This window comes from Neltuma alba, unplaced genomic scaffold (assembly GCF_004799145.2).
Source record: "Neltuma alba isolate B1F8T4 unplaced genomic scaffold, ASM479914v2 tig00012991_pilon, whole genome shotgun sequence".
NCBI classification, from domain to species: Eukaryota; Viridiplantae; Streptophyta; class Magnoliopsida; order Fabales; family Fabaceae; genus Neltuma; species Neltuma alba.
Genome location: NW_021637344.1, coordinates 224,602 through 244,392, shown reverse-complemented (window position 1 = coordinate 244,392; position 19,791 = coordinate 224,602). Strand labels below are relative to the sequence as shown.

At 36.2% G+C, this 19,791-nt stretch overlaps 3 protein-coding genes across 6 annotated transcripts; 1 reads left to right on the top strand and 2 right to left on the bottom strand.

Annotated features, from left to right (window-relative positions):
* Positions 1-123: 123 nt before the first annotated feature.
* LOC114733304 (uncharacterized) lies at positions 124-3,209 on the bottom strand. 2 transcript variants are annotated; one of them, XM_028920754.1, is made up of 7 exons: positions 3,101-3,209; positions 2,465-2,579; positions 2,313-2,383; positions 1,527-1,811; positions 1,241-1,319; positions 812-892; positions 124-364 (listed from the first exon to the last, which is right to left on the bottom strand). In XM_028920754.1, exons 1-7 carry the CDS (start codon positions 3,125-3,127, stop codon positions 339-341), a joined length of 684 nt encoding a protein of 227 aa, XP_028776587.1. In that variant the 5' UTR covers positions 3,128-3,209; the 3' UTR covers positions 124-338. The 2 variants fall into 2 exon arrangements, with proteins under 2 accessions (XP_028776587.1, XP_028776586.1); XM_028920753.1 differs by having other exon boundaries at positions 781-892; positions 3,101-3,208.
* A 2,029-nt stretch (positions 3,210-5,238) lies between these two features.
* Positions 5,239-11,656, bottom strand: LOC114733285 (ubiquitin carboxyl-terminal hydrolase 4). Of its 3 annotated transcripts, XM_028920728.1 has the most exons (7): positions 11,293-11,656; positions 10,398-10,514; positions 9,561-9,659; positions 7,634-7,822; positions 6,945-7,126; positions 5,808-6,235; positions 5,239-5,469 (listed from the first exon to the last, which is right to left on the bottom strand). In XM_028920728.1, the coding sequence occupies exons 1-6, from the start codon at positions 11,407-11,409 to the stop codon at positions 5,830-5,832; spliced, it is 1,110 nt and encodes a 369-aa protein (XP_028776561.1). In that variant the 5' UTR covers positions 11,410-11,656; the 3' UTR covers positions 5,239-5,469; positions 5,808-5,829. The 3 variants fall into 3 exon arrangements, with proteins under 3 accessions (XP_028776561.1, XP_028776560.1, XP_028776562.1); XM_028920727.1 differs by having other exon boundaries at positions 5,306-6,235; XM_028920729.1 differs by lacking the exon at positions 7,634-7,822 and having other exon boundaries at positions 5,306-6,235.
* Positions 11,657-17,168: 5,512 nt separating this feature from the next.
* On the top strand, positions 17,169-18,678 carry LOC114733302 (transcription factor MYB53). The gene is made up of 3 exons (XM_028920749.1): positions 17,169-17,431; positions 17,545-17,674; positions 17,774-18,678. Exons 1-3 carry the CDS (start codon positions 17,299-17,301, stop codon positions 18,483-18,485), a joined length of 975 nt encoding a protein of 324 aa, XP_028776582.1. The 5' UTR covers positions 17,169-17,298; the 3' UTR covers positions 18,486-18,678.
* The last annotated feature ends 1,113 nt before the right edge of the window (positions 18,679-19,791 follow it).

The window sequence follows — 19,791 nt, the reverse complement described above, 5'->3', positions numbered from 1 at the left end:
TACTCCTTCAGTTCTAAATACAAGATTTTTTGTAGTGTAAATTACACTACAAAAAAAATCTTGTATTTAGGACTGGAGAAGTATTAGTTAGGGGGCTGCAGAATTTCATACGATTTACATGACTTTATTTGCAAAAATCGAAGGGGTTTTATGGTAGAATGCAAAAGTCAATCATATGTTTAAATGCCAATATTTCCCATACATTACACATCAAGGGACAAGTTCGGATCAAACAATGAAGAGCAAACCTACAAGTGACTAGTATATGCAGTGGGGATCGGACCATCAAATAAGAACAAAGCCATCACCCCTTTGCCTGACTTTTAACGTTAGATATATCAACACCAAAGTTCCCACGCTGGACCTGCAGAGAAATCATTAGATAAATGAATTGTGTATTATGAATAATACAATTCTAATAAACTTATAAGTTCTCATTTGATATGAAATATTAAGAATGAGAGGTAAGAATTGAGATTGTGATTGAAAATTAAAAAATTCAATTAAAAAGTGTTTAATCATCATGATTTGTAGAATACGAAGTAAATATAAGTGAAGAGTAATTTTGTCTTATATGAAACATGTTTACAAGTTTTTATAATCGTGATGCCAAACAGGGTTTTCATAAATTTTTTTAATCACAATTCGTACCTTTCATTCTTAAATACGTCATATCAAACAGGACTTATTCAAAACTTTGATGGAATGAATGCTAGCTTGTAGAAGGCGGTAATGCCGAGTTGCAGTGTTCAATGCTGTGTTGTGACGTCTAGAACTTACAATATTATTGAAAAGAGAAGAGCAACTTTACGGGAATCAAACGAGGCAGAACGCTTATATCTTCTCCATCTGATGCTTGGTAAATCGTGTGCCTTTTCAGTGACTGATGTAGCTGTTAATTTACAAAATATGATAGTTAAAATTGATCTATATCGCTTGGGTATTCAGTTAGAAACACATAACAGTATGAATATGATTTGAAGGTTGATCTAAAATTCTAGCCAGAAAGATCCGTCTGGCTCAAATTAAGTTTTCAAATTTGTAAATTGAATTTGTTCCTCATTTCGGGAGGCTGGCTCTCCTTAGCTCGAATACAATCAAATCTTGTCAAGACACCAGATTTGTCAAGTAGAAAATTTCCTCTAGGTCTAAACTATTCGGACAGTTTCCTAAACTATTTTTCGATTAATCGAACAATATTATTCCACAAGAGAACAAAAGAGTAAAGTATTAGATATACCCCGTGAAGTGGCGAGGTTCGTCAGAATTTGCATGAGTTTTCCGCCTACTTTTAAACTAGCTTGTCTCCACAACACCCTCTGCAATATTGTGCAGTGCCAATTCTCATATCAGAATAGCCACCAAAAGGGAAAAAAAAACGGAGAGCAAAAAGTGGGGGGGAAAAGAAGGCAGAAGTCAAAGGCAACTCTTTCTGTTGCTTTTATCCCACACAAGCAGGATTTAAAACAGAAGTTGAAGGCTATCTTATGAATCATACATTTAGAAGATGAGCTTATGAGACTTACTGTTAGAAAATTCTTGGTTCTAAAACTTTCAACCCCCTCTTCATAGGATTCAGGCGAGATTGAATTTCCATTCACAGTGGGTATATCAACTGTGCATGAGGAACACAACTCTTCGCTCTTCATTTGGAAATCAATGCAACTGTGGCAATTTATTTGAGCATCTAAACTCATGGGACTTTCAGATTGATCAGGAACTTCTAAGATGCTGAAGAAAGCCAGCGGTGAAGCACAATCTGCCTTGTCATCTTCGTCAGGCAATACTGAAATGCTATACAATTCTTGATCCTGCAGAAATGGAGGCGCTTCAGATGAGTTAATATTGAGCTCTGCCTAAGTCCAAAACCTTTGATGGGTAAAAGCTGGTCAAGCAGTTCAGAGAGAAAAAGAAAAGCAATACGTTGAAACAAGATTTGTGAAGTTAGGGCCAAGGCCAACACGCTTCCTCTGACACATCCCAAGATAGAAACATCATCTTTGCCTCCTCACACGTCAAACTACTGACTTCTCTAAAATTAATCCATTGCACAAAAAATTCAATGAGATTTTTACGTAGTTTCAATTCATTGGCAACTTCATGCCTTGATGCATGTTCACCTTTGACTCACTCTCCTCCATTATTCTCATTTTCACTTTCACCAGGCATATAGTTGATGTTGTAGCCTGATGTCTGAAAGCAAAATGGATTCTAAATTCGATCTCAACACTCAGCAAACTAAAGTGCGGTGGTAAATTATTAAAAATTAAAGGAAAAGGTTAGACAACTGTATAAGAAAAAGACGGACTTACAAGTGAACTGTGTAAGGGTTGATATAATTCGGCTGGGGGGGAAGCCTCTTCAAAAAGTATTGACGGAACCTCTGAAATGGAAGGGAAAGTCAGCGTAATCATTGGAGCCATTTCTGCTCTTCCAACATGCAAGTAATCTAAAAAAGTGTTACCTAAAGGAACCCGTTGTTTAACTTCATCAGAACTTGGTTTCAGTAACTTCAGACACGAACAACTGACAGGTAGGCTGCCATTCCTATCCAGAAATTCCCGAATCTTAGGCTCTCCCTGCAAATAAACTGCAAGTCAGAATAATCCCCAAATTTGACAGATGATTGATAGAAATCAATGAAGCCTCGTATCATGACTTAGAAGGAAAAGCTCGAAGAGTGCGTCTCTTGAGCACCTTTGAACTTTCACCATAACGAGACTTCAAGCAAGTTGCCTCAGTCAGTGTTGGTGTTTCTTAAGAGTTGGTCAATTTTAATGTTTTAAATGGTAAGCATAGAAGGCAAAGCAAAATAAAATCGTTTCACGCATGACTCTTGCTGAGATTTCCATCTTCCAGTCTTCCATCAAAAGCTGGAAAGTGCCAGCATTTTCTACACACATTTTTTATTTCTTCTCGTAATGCAACTTGTTAGCAACTAAAGCAAGTGGCTGATATGACTGATCTTCAGATTCAGATAATAGTCATGTGAGGCAACTAAACTTCAAGTGCAGCTAGCAAATACAGAAGTAAATCTATAGCAGGTGAAAATTAGATGGAAAAATCGTCCTGAATTTAAAAGAAGGAACGAGAATATCACCTCGCAGGACGCAGCAACAGCCATCATTGAGAGAAAGCAAAGATAAAGTGAGAGTAGCTGAGATCTTCACTGATGAAACGGTTCTATAAAAAAAAAATGCAGCCGAAATGCCCGTGAATGAAAACGTTACATCAGAGAAGACGAGGTGTAAAGAGGAAGCTCCTTCCATTCTACCCGGCTTGCCTGGATTTGCTAGAAAAGCTCCTGAATACGTCGTCGTCCACGATTACGACAAATTTTATTTTTTCCCCTCCTTTCCGTTGGTGCTTTCACCATAATACCCCTCTCTCTGATTGAGCTTTTAGTTCTTGGAAGCGAAAAAAATAAAAAATTGTCAGAAATCTGTAATCTGTATCTCTAATATAATAATATACCAACCTGGTTTTCTCTACCTTTTTTTTAAAAAAATTCATTCAAATTTCTTTGTGTATAATACTTATAATAGATAAAAATTTAAAATATATATTAGAGGAATAATATAAGAGCATTTTCAATGTTTGATAGAATGGATGGGAAAAAATGCAGAATTGGAAATTAAGTTGGTAAGTAGCAGTTAAGAAGAATAACAAAGTTCTCCTAACTTGTTAAAATCATTAATAAATGCTTAAGCTCTATGCTGTTATTTGAAAGGATAGTAGATGGGCGTGTGATTTTAGAGAAATCAGTCGTCATATTTGAAAGGGAATGACTCTGAAGAAAAAAGGAAATAAAATGGACTTAAAAAAAATGAAAAGGTAGAGTTGGGAAAATATGGAAAAGGGGAAGGGCAACATTGAGCAATTATAGGTGAGATGATGTGTTGGGAATGGCTGCATGTGAAGGAAAAACACAGCGCGACACGAGAGGAAGTGAGAGGCAGTCACGGGCTCGTTTCCTATTATTCTCTTGACTCTCTTGTCTGTCGTTGAGACTGACACTTCTGCCTCTACCTTTCTCTCTCATTCGTGACGTGTCGCCGGGAAAATTAGGAAAATGATATTTTGAAAGTAAATAAGAAAATCCATAATATTACACTAAAATTTAATGACAAAAATGACCTTATCCATGCATAGATTGAAGATCTCTCAAGTCTGGATTGGAATTCAAATTTATGCGGGCGTCATTTTTACTTTTTCTTCTCTCTAAAACATAAGTATTTTTGGTTCGTCACATGATGAGAGACTAGCCTCTTCCGCTAACCCAAGTCCCGTTGGTCAATTTTAATTAAATCACTTGGGACGTTTTGTTGTAAAGCTACCAGCTGAAGGAGTATCATTGGGCTACGCTTGGGCCCAAACACGTTGGAGGTCCCCAGGTGGGCTCGTGCAGGCCCATTTCTAATGTATGATTCGGCTACATGTGTTCGATGCATACAAGTATCTTCAGTTCTAAATAAACACTAAATATTAACACTTCTTTCAACGAAAATTTAAACTTCATTTTATCAGATTGTAAGAGGCTACCTTGTCAAGTAAACCCAATTTTTGGTCATGCGCTTGTTCTTATTACTGATATAAGATTTAAATCATCCGAATCTAATTTGAAGAGTTCAATTCTGAACTGTAGTTAATAAACTTATTTTTAAAATGGGGTTTAATATAGTAGTTTTTCTTTTTATTTTATATCTTGTTTCTTACGATTTGAAATCTACGCAGCGGGTCGAGTTTCTACCTTCTTCTGAGTGAAAAGGAGTATCATTACTTAAAAGGGAAAAAAAACCGTTTTCCACCAATCGATATCTTAAAAATCGGATTGAATCAACCTCCACCAGTGTCCAGAGGCGGATAGCCATGAAAGAATTTAGTTGTAAACCTTTGCTTTAAATAACGATATCCAGATTTCCATTCCCAAAAAAAAAAAAATCGGATTGATAAGGTAATCATATTACAAACAGCTGAGCCTTCGCCACCCCTCTGGAAAAAATGTCGTATATACGTAACAGCAGTTTCTACCTTAACATACGAAGATCAGTGAAGTAAAGTTCTCCCAAGATATCTTAAAAATCGGATTGAATCAACCTCCACCAGTGTCCAGAGGCGGATAGCCATGAAAGAATTTAGTTGTAAACCTTTGCTTTAAATAACGATATCCAGATTTCCATTCCCAAAAAAAAAAAAAAATCGGATTGATAAGGTAATCATGTTACAAACAGCTGAGCCTTCGCCTCCCCTCTGGAAAAAAATGTCGTATATACGTAACAGCAGTTTCTACCTTAACATACGAAGATCAGTGAAGTAAGTTCTCCCAAGTGTATTATTAAAGCAAAAAAAAGAGTATATTATTAAAAGAGAAAAGGAGAAAAAGTAAGCCCACCCGGTGGCTCTCACACGCACAGAGAGGGAGCCCACCATTTTCTCTTCCACTTCGTCAAGACGACATTACAGAGGATCCTGATTAGATAATCAAACAGATAACCAGTCAAAAAGAATAGCCACAAATAAGTTACGAGCACTTCCAACTGCATTTTGCATCTAAAGCTGATTAACATTGCTGGTGAAATTTCACATCATATACTGCTCTTTCTTCTCTTATTGTGAAAAAGATAGTGTGCTCCCCCATCCACTGTACATATCAACCACCTAAGTATAAATTTTCGCAACCTGTATCTTCACAAGGACGTATAGCAGCTCCTCACACAGGTTGGATACGAGAAAAGGAAGGTAAATATTTTAAAATATAATTAACATAGAAAACAGATGAAAAAGGCAAGTCCAAATGATTGAAGTACCAAAAGTGTGGAGCACCTCTGTCTAGTTCTTGTTACCAGAGCCAATGCTCTCATAAAACAAAATGTACCCGTGGTCTGTATTACTGGAATATTCTTGTGCCGACCCAAAGAATGTCTGCACAGCAGATTCATCAATCATCTCAACATTTTCGTCATCAAAAAATAACCAGTGGTTATGGCTTTTCACAAGGCTGACATAATGCCCATGGTTGGGCCCACTCCCAACATGGACAACTACTGCAAATAGAGAGTACTCAATATCTGCATCCTCAACAGTGTTACTCAACTTCAGCTCAAGGGGGAAGACAACCCTGTAAGACAGCTTCTTATAGCGGCCCAGCTGCTCAATGTACTTAAACCGTTTAAGATGGATGACCAAGATATGAGGCGGTTTCTTGATCTTCATCCTCTTCTGAGCTTCTTGCAAGCTAATATCATAAGAAAATTCAGATGCAGGCCATTAGAGAGGAAAATAGACGAATAATGATATAATCATCATCAATTTATTATAGAAATTACGTCAAAACCATATATCAGGAAACAGTAAACATGATAATATTATAAAAAATAAAGTAGTAATCTATCTTCTATTAGTCAGAGATACAAAATTTCAGTAAACTAAAAAAAGGACATTGAAACCACTCAACATATGTAAAATTGTGCTTCATCCCGCAAATATTCATTTCACAGTATAACTCATGCGCAGTCAGCAGAACTCTTCAGATAAGCACATAGTTCAAAATGGTTGCACTGGCATTTTACCTTCTTCAAAGTACTCAAGGAACCAAGTAGAATTTGATGCCATAACAATAGAACACAGGTAATTAATACTCCTCCGATCCTTAATATATGACCTAATTGTTGAGTTAATTTTGGTCCTAAATATAAGACCCATTTCTCATATTTATCAATTTTCTCTAAATTATTCCTATGGATATTCCTTCAACCATAATTAAGTAGAAGAGGAAGAGGGGGATTAAGAAAAATGATTATGGTATTTTAGGAAAAATATGTCACATTTCTTATAAGTAACTAACTTACCTAACTTCTTTAATCTAATCAAATTAGTTAAATGGGTTTTATATTAAGAACCGGAGGAGTAATATAAAACTTGTGCCCTGAATTAGTCATATTTACCTGCAGCATTTGTCACAAAAAAATTTGTCTTCCGCATTCAACGTCTCCGTGGAACTGAAGTTTTTCAAACAGCTAGTGATAGAACTGTTTTGCTCAATATCAAGGCTCAAGTCAAAAAATGTTTCATCCCTAGCTGTCACTGTTTCACAACGCAAGCACCTTGTCTCATTGGTGAGTATACCCTGGTCAAAAAAATTAAACATGATGGAATTCTTTAGTGTCATATGAAAATTTTAATAACTGAACACACTGAAGAAAGAGGTTACGAATCCCTCAACCCCGAAAAAAGAGGTCAAAGAAGAAACAGTCAATAATGGGGTGGCGAAGTAAGCATAAGCATTGACAAGAAAAATTGAAAGAATATATTTTCATCAGGTATGATTATAAAAGTCAGTTATACAGAATTAAAAGAAACAATGTATTGCTTGTGCAATACTTCCAGCTCAAGCCAATATTAATCATATAAAATTATAAAAATATTATCCAAAAATGTCAAAAACCTAAATAATTAAGTAGCAAGGTGTGCACAAACTTGATTTTCTAACTAGTCAAAAGAAAATGGGAAAAAATGAACGCAATTAAAAAAGAACACCGGCTTGATCAAAATTAAATTATAAGTTTATGCTCTCTAACTTCCTCCCCAAGCAGAACGCTAAAAGGAAAACATTGAGCTGGCAGGAAAATGTAACCTGAAAATTTTTGTGCACCCAAGTAACTAAAGGCTCCTTTTGAGCACCATTAGTTGGACCATTCCTATGTCCATTTGCAGTCTTTTCAGAAGGTGACAAGGTATCTTGATCAGTTTTTGCACCCTGGGCCTCTTTCTCCAGAATGTCAACAAGTTCATTTAACAAGAAGTTCAGGAATTCATGGGCATCCTACCAAAAAAAGAAGAAGGAGAAATTCCAGTGACAATGTTATTTCAAATAAGGAACCTAGACAGCATAGAGAGGGATTATCAAGACAGTGGGAGATTGAAATTAATAGACAGAACAAAGAACGTAAATGACAAGAAATGCACTCTGGTATAAGCCGCGAAGGGAAAAGAGTAAGGGAGAAAGAAAAAAAGAATAGAACTTGGAACTTTATTCAACAGATCAACCATTTACACGAGGTAATATTTATAACCTCTACAGTTTCTAGAAACTTTCCGCCAGCTAGCTAAAAGCTTAACTCTCTCTTGCCAGCTAAGTAGTGACTGACTTAAGCTACTATTGACACATTTCACAATCCAGCAGTGGCAGCATCAGAGAAGACAAGTAAATAATTTATGATATACATAACCTAGCGAATAGTAATATATTCCACTTTGAAGCGTGAGCTGATTTTTAAAAGCAATGGTCCTAAGGAGTTGTTGCCATACGGAAACAAAAACTGAAAAGATAGTTTTTGCGATTATATAGAGTTGATAGTTAATAAAGCACAATAACATCATACAATCCATGTAGCCCAACCTTACCTAGTGGGACAAGACAACAAGGCTGCTTGTTGTATAGTATTACCAATTAGTCACTCAACAGTCAATAATATCTGAGCAGGTACAAATCCTAGCTTAGATAGCACTATAGCAGGGTTATTTATTTATATAGGAAGGCCCAGACATGTACAAACACCATGATTATTCCCATTGGCCCTTGTCTCATGGGCAATGACAAATAGTTCACAAGCACTTCAACGTTCAAAACACGTGTACTAATTGGAATCCTTCACATTTGAGTCTATTCTGTCCCAAGTAACATGACCCCAACTACGGCATTAACTGTGTCTTGTTTCCCAACCATACAATGAAAACTGACAGCAGCTTTAATACAGATAACAGGATCTATCATTCATATTCACAATTAAATTCAGCTGCAACTTAGAAGCAAAAACTATGCATAAAATCATTCCATAAACATGGAGAAGCATGAAAACATACTCAAACACTGTCGAGTCAATAAAATAGTCTTCTATGTTATTGTATAAACAGAAACAGAAATGAGAGCAGAAGAGTCTTGGGGAGAGCAGATGCAAACAGGCTAGAAAGAGACGGATCAGTACCTCAAGATGGGTCTGGAGCTTGTGGAGAAGTTATTAAAGACTTGGAAGGAAATTGGGTCCAAGGTTTCAGTTGCATACTTGGAAAAGATCCCCCTGTTATTGCTGAAATTTTTGGTATCTATAAAGGCCTAGAGTTATGTTAGACGAAAGGGCATAGAGCTGTGGAGGTTTTTTGTGATTGTGCTGGTGCTATCACAACAATCACAAGGGACAACCATAGCTATCATCCCTTTCAAGAGATTATATAGACTCCACTAGAAGACTTCTGTGCAGAAATTGGAAAGTTTCTTTTAATTTTTTTGTACAGAGAGGAAAGCAGCGAGGCTGACTATTTGGCCAGGTTAGCTCATATCCATGTTAATGACTATAATTCTTTTGAACCTCCACCTTTCAATAGCATGGAGGTGGGTCATGTGGATATGTAGACTTTACGTGTTGCATGTTGTTCTACTGAAGCAGTGAATTGTTTCCTTTCCATTCAAATTTAAATAAAAATAAATAAATAAATAACGGAAGAAATTCCTAAATAACCAACTTTCCGGAATAAAGTTCATTCGGGACAACTTAACCACATACCTGATGCATATAACTACGAAAGAGTTCATTCTGTTTTTTCAACCTCTGTACAAAACGCTTAGGAGCAATGACACCTGTTTTCTTCTTCTGGGAACTTATCTACACCAAGAGAAATAATGCCATATATTAAGCAACTACAAAAGAAAAAAATGGACATGTATCTTACCTGAACTTTTGAGGGAACTAATTGGATAACCATGTTAAACATACACAAACTCAGGTGCAACTAATACAATATGTATAACCAAGCATACTACAATAACAAAGCAGATTTAGAGAAGCATGCGATGGCCTCTACCAATTTTTACATCTCCAAGGAGAAGACAAGACGGGGCAAATTACAAATGCTAAAAAGAAATGAAGATCACAACCACATTGACTAAGGAAACAAATTTGGGGACCATAATGATGTATTTTCCAAATGCAGAAGAAAACTTTCATTCCAGAAATTAGTAAGAAAATCTGGGAACCAAATTCAAAAGATAGTTAAATCTAAGAATTCAAATCCAAGAAAGAACAATAAAAAATTTAATCAAGCACAAACACCAACAGAAACCATGTTAACTTTAGAAATACCACAGAAAGAATTCTCAACTTATAAAGTCCCTACTTCCTGATTAATAAAATGATAATAATAATCCCATAGATCCACCGGAATATGACCACAATGGCAGAAAAATCAAATGAACTAATGAAGTAAGGGAAACAACAACTTCCTCTGGAAGAGGATGGCATGTGGGCATGTGCTAGAGTTAAGCTTGGCGAGGAAAATGCAAACTATCCAGCGGTAAAATCATTATAGCATACCAAGAAATTTCTAAATCAAAGATTGCTTACCTGTGAAAATAAGTCAGCCAAGCAAGTTAAAAGGTTTTCTTCTGCATCTCCTATGCTTTTATTATTTCCGTAATACTCTAGTAATTGCTCCCGAAATGGAACGCAGAAGTATAGTGCCTGCAGATAGAGGTAAAATGTAACTTATTAGTAAAGAACCACAAAAATGGTTGTCAAGCATACCAAACACACCTACAAATACTGTCATTGAAGTGCAATGTCACCAGACTTTATAAATTATCAATGTCACCAGACGGTCCAGACAGGGTAAATGCCTACCCCGTGTAAAAAGTACATTGAAATATGCTTTGAAAGGCTTTGTAATTTAGGAACCATGTCTTGTTATCAAGGGCCCATGAATAGCGAGAGGTTAAGCTAAGCATTTACAGAGAAATCAAGAATGCCTAGAATGTCAACAAAGAAGATATTATACAGCAATAGAATTATTTAACCGAGGCAAGATAGTATACTACAGGTATTCGTGTAGGGTTCAGACCAATTCAGTGAATCTGTAGAGGCATTAAAATCCGCTACAACACTGTTATCATTGCCACCTCTCGGACAGCGAAGCCTGAAAGTTACTTCGCTTATTGGATGACCTAAATTACAATTCAGAAGAGGGTAGGAAATATGCAAATGCTGCATCGTGCGATCCTAATTTGGTCAACAAATCAAGGGCTTCAAAATTTTACACGAATAAGCAACTGCACCAATTTTGACATATAATTACACGATACTGAGAGGACTAATTAACAAATTATCAGGGCCGCCCGACAAACAAGACAATCTCCATCTCACTACAGAAAATCAATGCTTGCCTCATAACACGAAGAAAGCCACTCAAAAACAAGAAATCAACTTTGATGATAAATAAACGAGTCTATTCTCTATTGCTTACCTGCAAGACGCTATTACAGTAACATGTGTTACCGAAATTCTCAAGGCCAAAGTATCGCTCCCCTTCAGGGAATTGATCGCCCAGGGCCTTCTCTAGCTTGGAGCCCGCAGCACCCATCAGCCTATAAACCAATAGTTAAGACTCAGATCGGGTTCAATTCAGCACTCGAACTCCATCAACATTCAACGACTGGTCCTGTCTCACAGCGCAGCTTTGAATCGTTAGAGTATGCAAACCAATGAAACAATAGGAATGGCCTTCCGTTTTCAGTTTTCAACCGGCAGAGATTAGGCAACAAGGGTTTTCTCCGAGCCGGATGTTGAGCAGAACAGAGGCGGTAGAAACAGAAGGAAAACCCCGGAAATGAAGAGTAAGCTTTGAAAATACCTAAAATAAAAGACGAAATAAATAATCAATCTGGTCTGTAAAAAGTCGTTGTATATTTTATGAAATTATTTTGGATATACTATAGGTTTATCAAACTAAAATTATAAAATAAAATAATTTTTAAAATTTTCATGGCCACTCCAAATTTTGAGATAAAACACCACGTCTGTTGATCTAATCGCCTGTATATCTGTGCGTACTAACATCTATTTGGACAATATAAACATACTTGTGAGCAATAAATAACAGAATTAAGACGATACTTTTATAATAATTGGATAAATTTTATTAGATCTATTTATTGAACTCGTATATGTATTAAATAAACCATTGTACTACCTCCGCTTCTTAATATAAGATCCCGTTTGATTTTTATTTTGGTCCTAAATATAAAACCCCAATCCCCTTTATCTCTCATATTTATACTTTTTTTCAAAATAGCCCTTCTAACAATGATAGTTCTAGTCGATACACTTGATTAGCAAGGATATTTTAGTAAAGACAACACCTATTTAAGACAAATAACTAATTCAATTTACTTCTTTAATCTCTTTAAATTAGTTAACTGATTCTTATAATTAGGACTGAATATGGTATCTAAAAATAACATGTACTTTTGCATGCGCATAAAGAATCGTCATAGACGGTCCGGGAAGCTAAGTCAATGCATAAACCATCCAAGTACTCGAAAGTCGAAAGTTTCTTCTGCTGCTACTATTTTTTTCTGTTGCCAGCGTACTTTGCTGCTACTAATTACTTGTCAAAATATTTCATTATATCTGATTTACAAAAGTAATTAAAAATGCATGTACCTTAGTTCCTGCGGAAAACTATTTGAAATGAAAATAGAAAAAAATACACGGAGGAAAAGGATAACAAAAGATAAAAAAATGGAAGAATGACAGAAGAAGAAGTTGAAATTGCAAATCCCAAATTAAACTTGGTAGCACAATTTTATTTAGTATTTACAGGTCTGAATTTGTAAATGACAATAAACTTTTGTTGACATTCTCTGTTTGGCATTTACAAAATTCCAACTTTTTTTTTGTCATTATTCCTAAAAGAATTATTTCTGAAAAAAATAATTACTATGGTATTTCTACGTGAAGTAGGGATTTTGGCAAAAATAGAAAACCAAATATAGCATTAAAAAATTGCAAAATAAACCTCCCTACGAGGAAGTTCTCGAATTTTTCTATCCTCTCATGCATTTTAACTTGCCGATAATAATCCGTTAAATTTTGTGCATTTACAAAATGCCTAATATAAACGAGCGGATCATCATTATTGGAGATAATATAACTAACGGATCGTAAGCAGTGAAAAAACACGGTAAAATCGTAGCGGATAGTATGATATACTGCCTCCAATCCAATCCTATCTTGAATATAAAAGCTAAATAAGTTGTTGATTTTAACTATAAATATAATATTTTAATCCGTTTTATTTTCCAATTTATAATTTTTTTGCTAAAAATGCTCTTATCAATTGCACATATTAACAGCTTCTAATTAAAAAAATAACTCCAATACACATGATTAAATAGCATAATTTAGGAAAACTAAGACACATTTGTTACAAATAATTTTAATTAATTTTTTTAATACTTGTAAATTAGTTGTCTAGTTCTTATACTACTCTTAATATTTTATAGAAGAGCTAGTTGAGAATTATATTTAGTTTTAAATATAAGACTTTAATCTATTTTGTTTTTCAAATTTATAATTCTTTTTTTAAAGTATCCCTATCCATTATACATATTAAGAAAGTTTTCATCCAAAGATAATAATAATTAAAAGAATACTTTAGGAAATTTAACAAATATTTGTAACAAATAAATAACTTAACAAAATTTTTTAAAGAAAAATGACAAAAACAGACCTGAAATAGAAAAATTATACATAGGGACCTGTTTACAAATAATTGTTATCAAAACCCATACTATTATTATTAAAACCATGCTAATAATATCATGGGTCTTTATTTATAATTTTTCTATTTAACGGTTTTTTTGGTTTTTTTTCTTTTTCTAATATACTCAAATAATAAACTAATACTTAATAAATAAAGATGCGGATGCAGCATCTGTTTTCCGCTTGCTTTATTCTTCGACGGAAGTCTCTGATTCAATGATTCCAGCCACTGAAAGTAGAGCCAGTCTTCTTCTCCAAATAACCTTCTCTCTTCGATTGAGTTGACGGTAATGGCGTCTCTTAACTTGCATGACTGCCTCCGATTCTCTCATAATCATATATATAGGTCATTTTATAACAAGATTCCCTGCTGCAATTAGCTAGTTTCCTCTTTATGATTTTGGTGTTTGTTTAATAGTACTTTATAAAGGGCTCTCGGCCATCGGTCAGGTTCTATCCCCCTAAAATTATGTCTCAGCCTGGCAGCACTCATCCAAACTAGTTAACTGGCTAGTTGGAAGCAGCTAACGGGCTTCAAATTGCATATATTTTATGTGTTTCTCAAAGGTGTGGAAATCTAGAACTTTCAAGCAGAAAAGGTTCTGTTTCTATCCATGAAAATGAATTGTCAATTCTCATTTTTCTGATGAATTTTTAAGTACAAATTTCATCTAATAAAGACATCCAAGACATAAAAATCCAAGATATGCATTTATACTCTATTCAAATACAATGGAGGCAAACTGAAGAATTGGCCTCAATTGAAGTTTTATACGCAGCGTTTATTATTCTGGTTGTCATGATCCGTGGCCTTTTGGCCTTTTCATGGCACCACCTCCTATCTTTCCCCGCGTATATATAAAATTGATTTCTCAAACTTAACCTAATGCACCATGATCGACCAGAGAGGCTGCTGAAGATATTTGCTCGATCAGGTCTAAAAAGAAACAGAATAGCTCACAACCAACTAAAACTTTTCTTGAAGGAGATTATATATATTGAAGGTTTTGGACTGAAAAGAAACCAAGCAGTTCGCATTCAATAATTTAATACAGAGGTAAGGTCTTGAACATGTAATGATAGGGAAAATGCTTACGTTTTCTTTAATTTTGTAGCCTAGACTCTGCGTTAGAAATTCTGAGAGTTGTTACCATTATTTCTTTATTTTATTCCCCCAAGGCCCCCAACCCTAAGAAGCTCCAGTAGATAGACACTTGCATCTTTGAAATAATTAATTAAGAATGTAGGAGAATGTCTTTGCGCATGAAAATGGAAAAAGCAAAACCAATATATATACGTGGCAAGGAGAGGCGAGGAAGTCTGAGTTTAGATGTAACTGGTAGAAACTTAAGCGAACAAGCAATTCAGTGGTTTAACTGACATTGGAAGCTTGATTTTTCTTATGAGCAAAACAAACATCACTGTTTAAAGTGACATCAGTAACGCTCTTAAAGTTAAACCTGCCCTCTCTCTTTCTCTCTCTTCTCTGAGAGTAGTCCACCCGACAAAGAAACTAATGAAGTCCATGAACAAGCAATCTCACGCACAAACTCTCCCTAATCCCTCTCTCTCTATATAGATATATGTGTGTGTGTGTGTGTACGTACATAATTAGGCATAAACGACAACGACACCTTTCAAGTTGATGAACAAGCACTGTGTGTAGGAAAATAAAGATCTCTAAGGAAAAAGGAACCACCATGAAATGATCCACTAACAGATGGTACGAAATGACCTCTCCTTCGAGTCGTACAAGTTAAAGATGCTTTCATGAGGAACCATGGATTGGGATTTATCATTTTTAAGATCGTCATCCTGATTCAGGCACGAAGTATGAGTTTTGTCTCTAAACAGTGGTTTTCCAAACTTAAACCGCCGCATGTTGCTGCGGTTACGATATATCGAGCCCTTGTCTTCTCCCGGCCCCTCGATAATGGAAAATCAATGAAATTTCATCATCGAGTACATAAGAAGATCAAAGCACCCCTCGCCGCAGATAGCTTTACGACCAAGCAGATGAAGGATTTCTTTCAAGACTTGCATATATAACTACTCCTCCTGATCTAAATATAAGACCCCGGTACTAGTATATACAAGGGTCTTATATTTAGTAACGGAAGAGTAATTACAGAATCAGAATTGCATATATCTTATGTTAATTCTTCAAGTGGACAGGCGCCAGAAGACAGATTACTTGTTCTTGTATGTATACGTACTACGTGCGCGCAATATTCTCAGTCTCTCTTTCCTTTTTTTTTTTTGGTTAAAAAAATATGAAGTCTTTGTCCCTGACTGGAACAAGGACAGGCCGGGTAATTGAATAAAAATAGCCAATTACCTTCCCAATATTTCATCATAAGGATGCGGAACATTTCAAAGGGGTACAGAAATTAAGAAGTTCGCCACACCAACTTCCCGTCTAACAAGCTCTTTGGAAGGTCAATGGGTCATAATCTCTCATGTCTCTATCTTAATCCAAGTTTAATATTTTGTGATGACAGATAACCAAGATATATAATTGTCTGTCCTCAGTTCGCTTTTGTTGCACTTATATGAGGTTGATCGCCAACATCTAATACGTGGGAAAAAAATAACAGCTGTAATGCATTTTTGGCTTTCATATAAAGCATCTAACGAGCATTACAATTTTCGTAATGGTTTGGTAGTTCATGTATACCAGCCATTGTCGGTTTATTCATCATTCATCATATCTGCTCTGCCTCCATGTCTGATATGCAAAATGTGGTTGGTTAAAGCGCGATAATATGAAGGTGAACAAGACGTGTAAAAAGAACTTGTTCACTCGCTCTCATATGGCATTAAATAGAAAGGAAAATCAAAACGTGAAAAGAAAACCGGACTAGCTAGAGTAATGGTTAGTGACTAACTGATAAGAGATTCAACAACCACTATGATCCATTAATATGCATATATCCTAAATAGCTTTCTGCATTTGCCTTTTAACCTTTCCCAGTTTGAGATGATAATTAATCATATATGGCTTCCAATAATTTTGGACAACTTAAGCCATCGATCGCAAATGCATATGGCCAATGAACTCGAATGAGGTGTGCATGTTGGTCCCCCTCCTCTACACAAGGAGAGGTCATTTTCATTATTAATTAGCCCAGCGAAAAAGGACAGACACAGACCCGTTATGTGCACTGAAAAAAAGAAGTCAAAACTAAAATATTGATGAAATGAAAGCTGGAGGCTGAGGGGCGCTTCTGTCTTTTCATGCAAGAGATGTATGGTTGTTCAACTGGCAAGTAAAAAGTCGACACGTCTTTTGTAGGAATATTCATGTGTGCACCAGATCTATAATTGTAGAACACCTTGTATTATTTGACAAATCAGTTAGAATCATCGGGCCTTGATCTCCAGCCATGACTAACGTGTCGCCCTATGATCTGCTGCTCCACAATCTTACTTTTGTGGAGCTAGTCCACATGAGAATATCTTCTCAGTTACTTTTGTATTGGGAGTTGTTATGATGGGGCTGGGGAAACAGAAGCAGTGGTGGCTTATAAATAAGATAGAAAGCTGCAACTTAAGGTCGGATGTGAAGCAGGCAGCTCACTTTCTTGGGATGGTCTCTGAATTGAAATAAGCATCTCAGGTTCTCATTGCAAGAAAGAGAGGGAACAAGGAACAAAAGCCGAAAGGAGAGGAAGAAGAAAGGTAAGGATAAGGTATATAGTAAAAAATGGGAAGATCACCGTGCTGCGATGAGATTGGTCTAAAGAAAGGCCCTTGGACTCCTGAAGAAGATCAGAAGCTTGTTAATTTCATTCAAGAGCATGGTCATAGGAGCTGGAGAGCTCTTCCAAAACTAGCAGGCAAGCATACTACCCATGTTCATATTGATATATATATGTGTATGTATGTATATATAATCTTGGGCCACAGTCTTTACTTAGTGGGTGATCAATTTTTCTTGTAACTTCTGCAGGGCTGAACCGATGTGGGAAAAGTTGCAGGCTACGCTGGACGAATTACTTAAGGCCTGACATAAAGAGAGGGAAATTTTCTCAAGAAGAACAACAAACGATTCTGAATCTCCATGCCATCCTGGGAAACAAGTAATTTCAAAACTATCATACGCTGTTTTGTAGCAACTAAATTAATTTGTGACATGAAGAGCTAACTAACCGCTTACTTTGAAATTTCACTTTCACAAGATGGTCAGCGATTGCGAGCCAGCTACCCGGACGGACAGATAATGAGATCAAGAATTTCTGGAACACCCATCTAAAGAAGAAGCTCATCCAAATGGGTTATGATCCGATGACACACCAACCTCGAACTGATCTTTTCTCAAGTTTGCCTCATCTCGTAGCTCTAGCTAATCTAAAAGGACTTCTGGACCATCAACCATGGCAACAGAGTGTTGCTTTGAGACTGCAAGAAGAGGCTGTTCAATTGGCCAGACTTCAAGGCTTACAACATCTCTTTCATCCTCAGCCTCAACCTTCTGCAACTGAAGCCAACTTAAACCGTGACTTCACGAACTTGGATGCCATTAATATTGACCTTCTGGAGTCCCTGAATCCGACGAACAATAACATTGCCTTAATTTCAACCCAGTCGGAAAACAATGTTATAAATAATCCGCCTCCAATTGGAGTCAACAACCTCCAGTTGGGATACGACTCGTTCTCTCACATGCCAGAGTTGAAATCACCACGTAACTCTCATCAACCACCATCGTCATTAAGTCAGGGAGAAAGTTCTCCCAATTCACCGTGGCTTCTTTCATGCTCAAGCAGTATTGCATCTCCTTCCACTGTGCCAGAGATTGCAATGACAAATACTGTTAATTATGGAGAAGGTGGTCCTTCCATGTGGCCCGACCTCCTGCTGGAGGACCCTTTGTTCCATGAAATTTCCTAGTGCCTAGTATTGTACTTGTGTAAAAGGAATAGTACGTGTATAAGCTTCAAGATAGTCTTTGACCCGTAACATTAGTTACCTATTCACTGTATTCTTGTGGGGATCTTGAGTATGTATAGTGTCTGTTTTATATGAATATGCTTGCTTTGCCGCTGAAAGTGTAAATTGTAAGCTATACCCCTCGGGTATTTTCAACGCCCTCCTGATGTAATTAGCCAAAAAGTTATCTAGCGGCCTCCTTTCAATTTCAGTACCAACGCATGTAGATCTATATGTCAGATTTTCAATTGGCACACTATGTTCTTCTAGTTTTAAGTATAACGACAGCCAGAGGTACTCAATTTCATGCACACTTAATCAGGTGCAAGTGCGATTTCAGAATCCCAACTTCAAAAACACTGGAAAAAAGATATTACAGGAGACCCGAGTTGAACCGAAATGGATCAGTCTTTAATCACAAGGAAAGTAATTCATTTATATGTACACAGATGTTAAAATATTTAACAACAAAATTTCAGCTTTTCATCTGCCCAACTTTGAAAGTTGGTAATTCATGATAAATAATATATTCCGAGCAAGTGAAACATTTCAACCTGCAACAGCTAGTACCCAACGACTCTGGATGGAGGGATCAGCGTTGAAGCCAAGAATTTACGGGTCGTGTATTAACTCAAATGAGAATTAATTACGAGGGTCGATAGCCCTAAGTAGCTGCTAGCCTGCTACGGTCTGTGTACACATAGGGAGAGTTGACCAAGTATGAATGTCAATAGAGTGACGTAAAAGGATTCTCCATGATAAGGGAGGGCCCTAGTGGTTAGGAACACTTTCCAAAGACAATGTTATCAGAATTTTCATGTGGCTAATATTTAAGAATGTCATCACGTCTTTCATGAAATTCAAATATTCAATCGATCCTGTTCCAATCGTATAATATACATGTATCTTGTGCTATCAAGACGTTTTTTACTAGGAAATGTTGAGGGCTTCATGGATATTATCGAAACCTGATCAATTATAGGTCTGTGATGTATATGATCATCAGTAAGAAAAGATCAACTGCATGATTGCTATAAATTTTTATCCACGCATGAGATTTATCGTATTAAAATAACCAGAATTGGGACCCGATGTTCGTTGTATAGATATTTATTTTCGGCGGCAAAATCATTGGGGATCACCTATAATGGTTGTAAAATTAGTTGTTCTCATCAGAGCAAAAGCTCACTTAAGCAAAAACGTTCTTTTTTTTTTTTTCCAACGGTATGCAATAATTTGATCGGAATTGGATTGAATCCTATTATGT

Bases quoted from the DNA above. Each gene is read 5' to 3' on its own strand.
- LOC114733304 (XM_028920753.1), bottom strand. From the start codon at position 3,127: ATGATGGCTGTTGCTGCGTCCTGCGAG. The intron at 2,580-3,100 runs GTGATATTCTCG...GTTTATTTGCAG, and splicing joins CTGTTGCTGCGTCCTGCGAG to GGAGAGCCTAAGATTCGGGA. The intron at 893-1,240 runs GTATATCTAATA...GTAAATTAACAG, and splicing joins GAACCTCGCCACTTCACGGG to CTACATCAGTCACTGAAAAG.
- LOC114733285 (XM_028920728.1), bottom strand. From the start codon at position 11,409: ATGGGTGCTGCGGGCTCCAAGCTAGAGAAGGCCCTGGGCGATCAATTC. The intron at 10,515-11,292 runs GTAAGCAATAGA...CTCTATCTGCAG, and splicing joins ACTGTAATAGCGTCTTGCAG to GCACTATACTTCTGCGTTCC. The intron at 6,236-6,944 runs GTAAATATGACT...TTATGATATTAG, and splicing joins TTTTGTGACAAATGCTGCAG to CTTGCAAGAAGCTCAGAAGA.
- LOC114733302 (XM_028920749.1), top strand. From the start codon at position 17,299: ATGGGAAGATCACCGTGCTGCGATGAGATTGGTCTAAAGAAAGGCCCT. The intron at 17,432-17,544 runs GCAAGCATACTA...TAACTTCTGCAG, and splicing joins AGCTCTTCCAAAACTAGCAG to GGCTGAACCGATGTGGGAAA. The intron at 17,675-17,773 runs GTAATTTCAAAA...CACTTTCACAAG, and splicing joins CATGCCATCCTGGGAAACAA to ATGGTCAGCGATTGCGAGCC.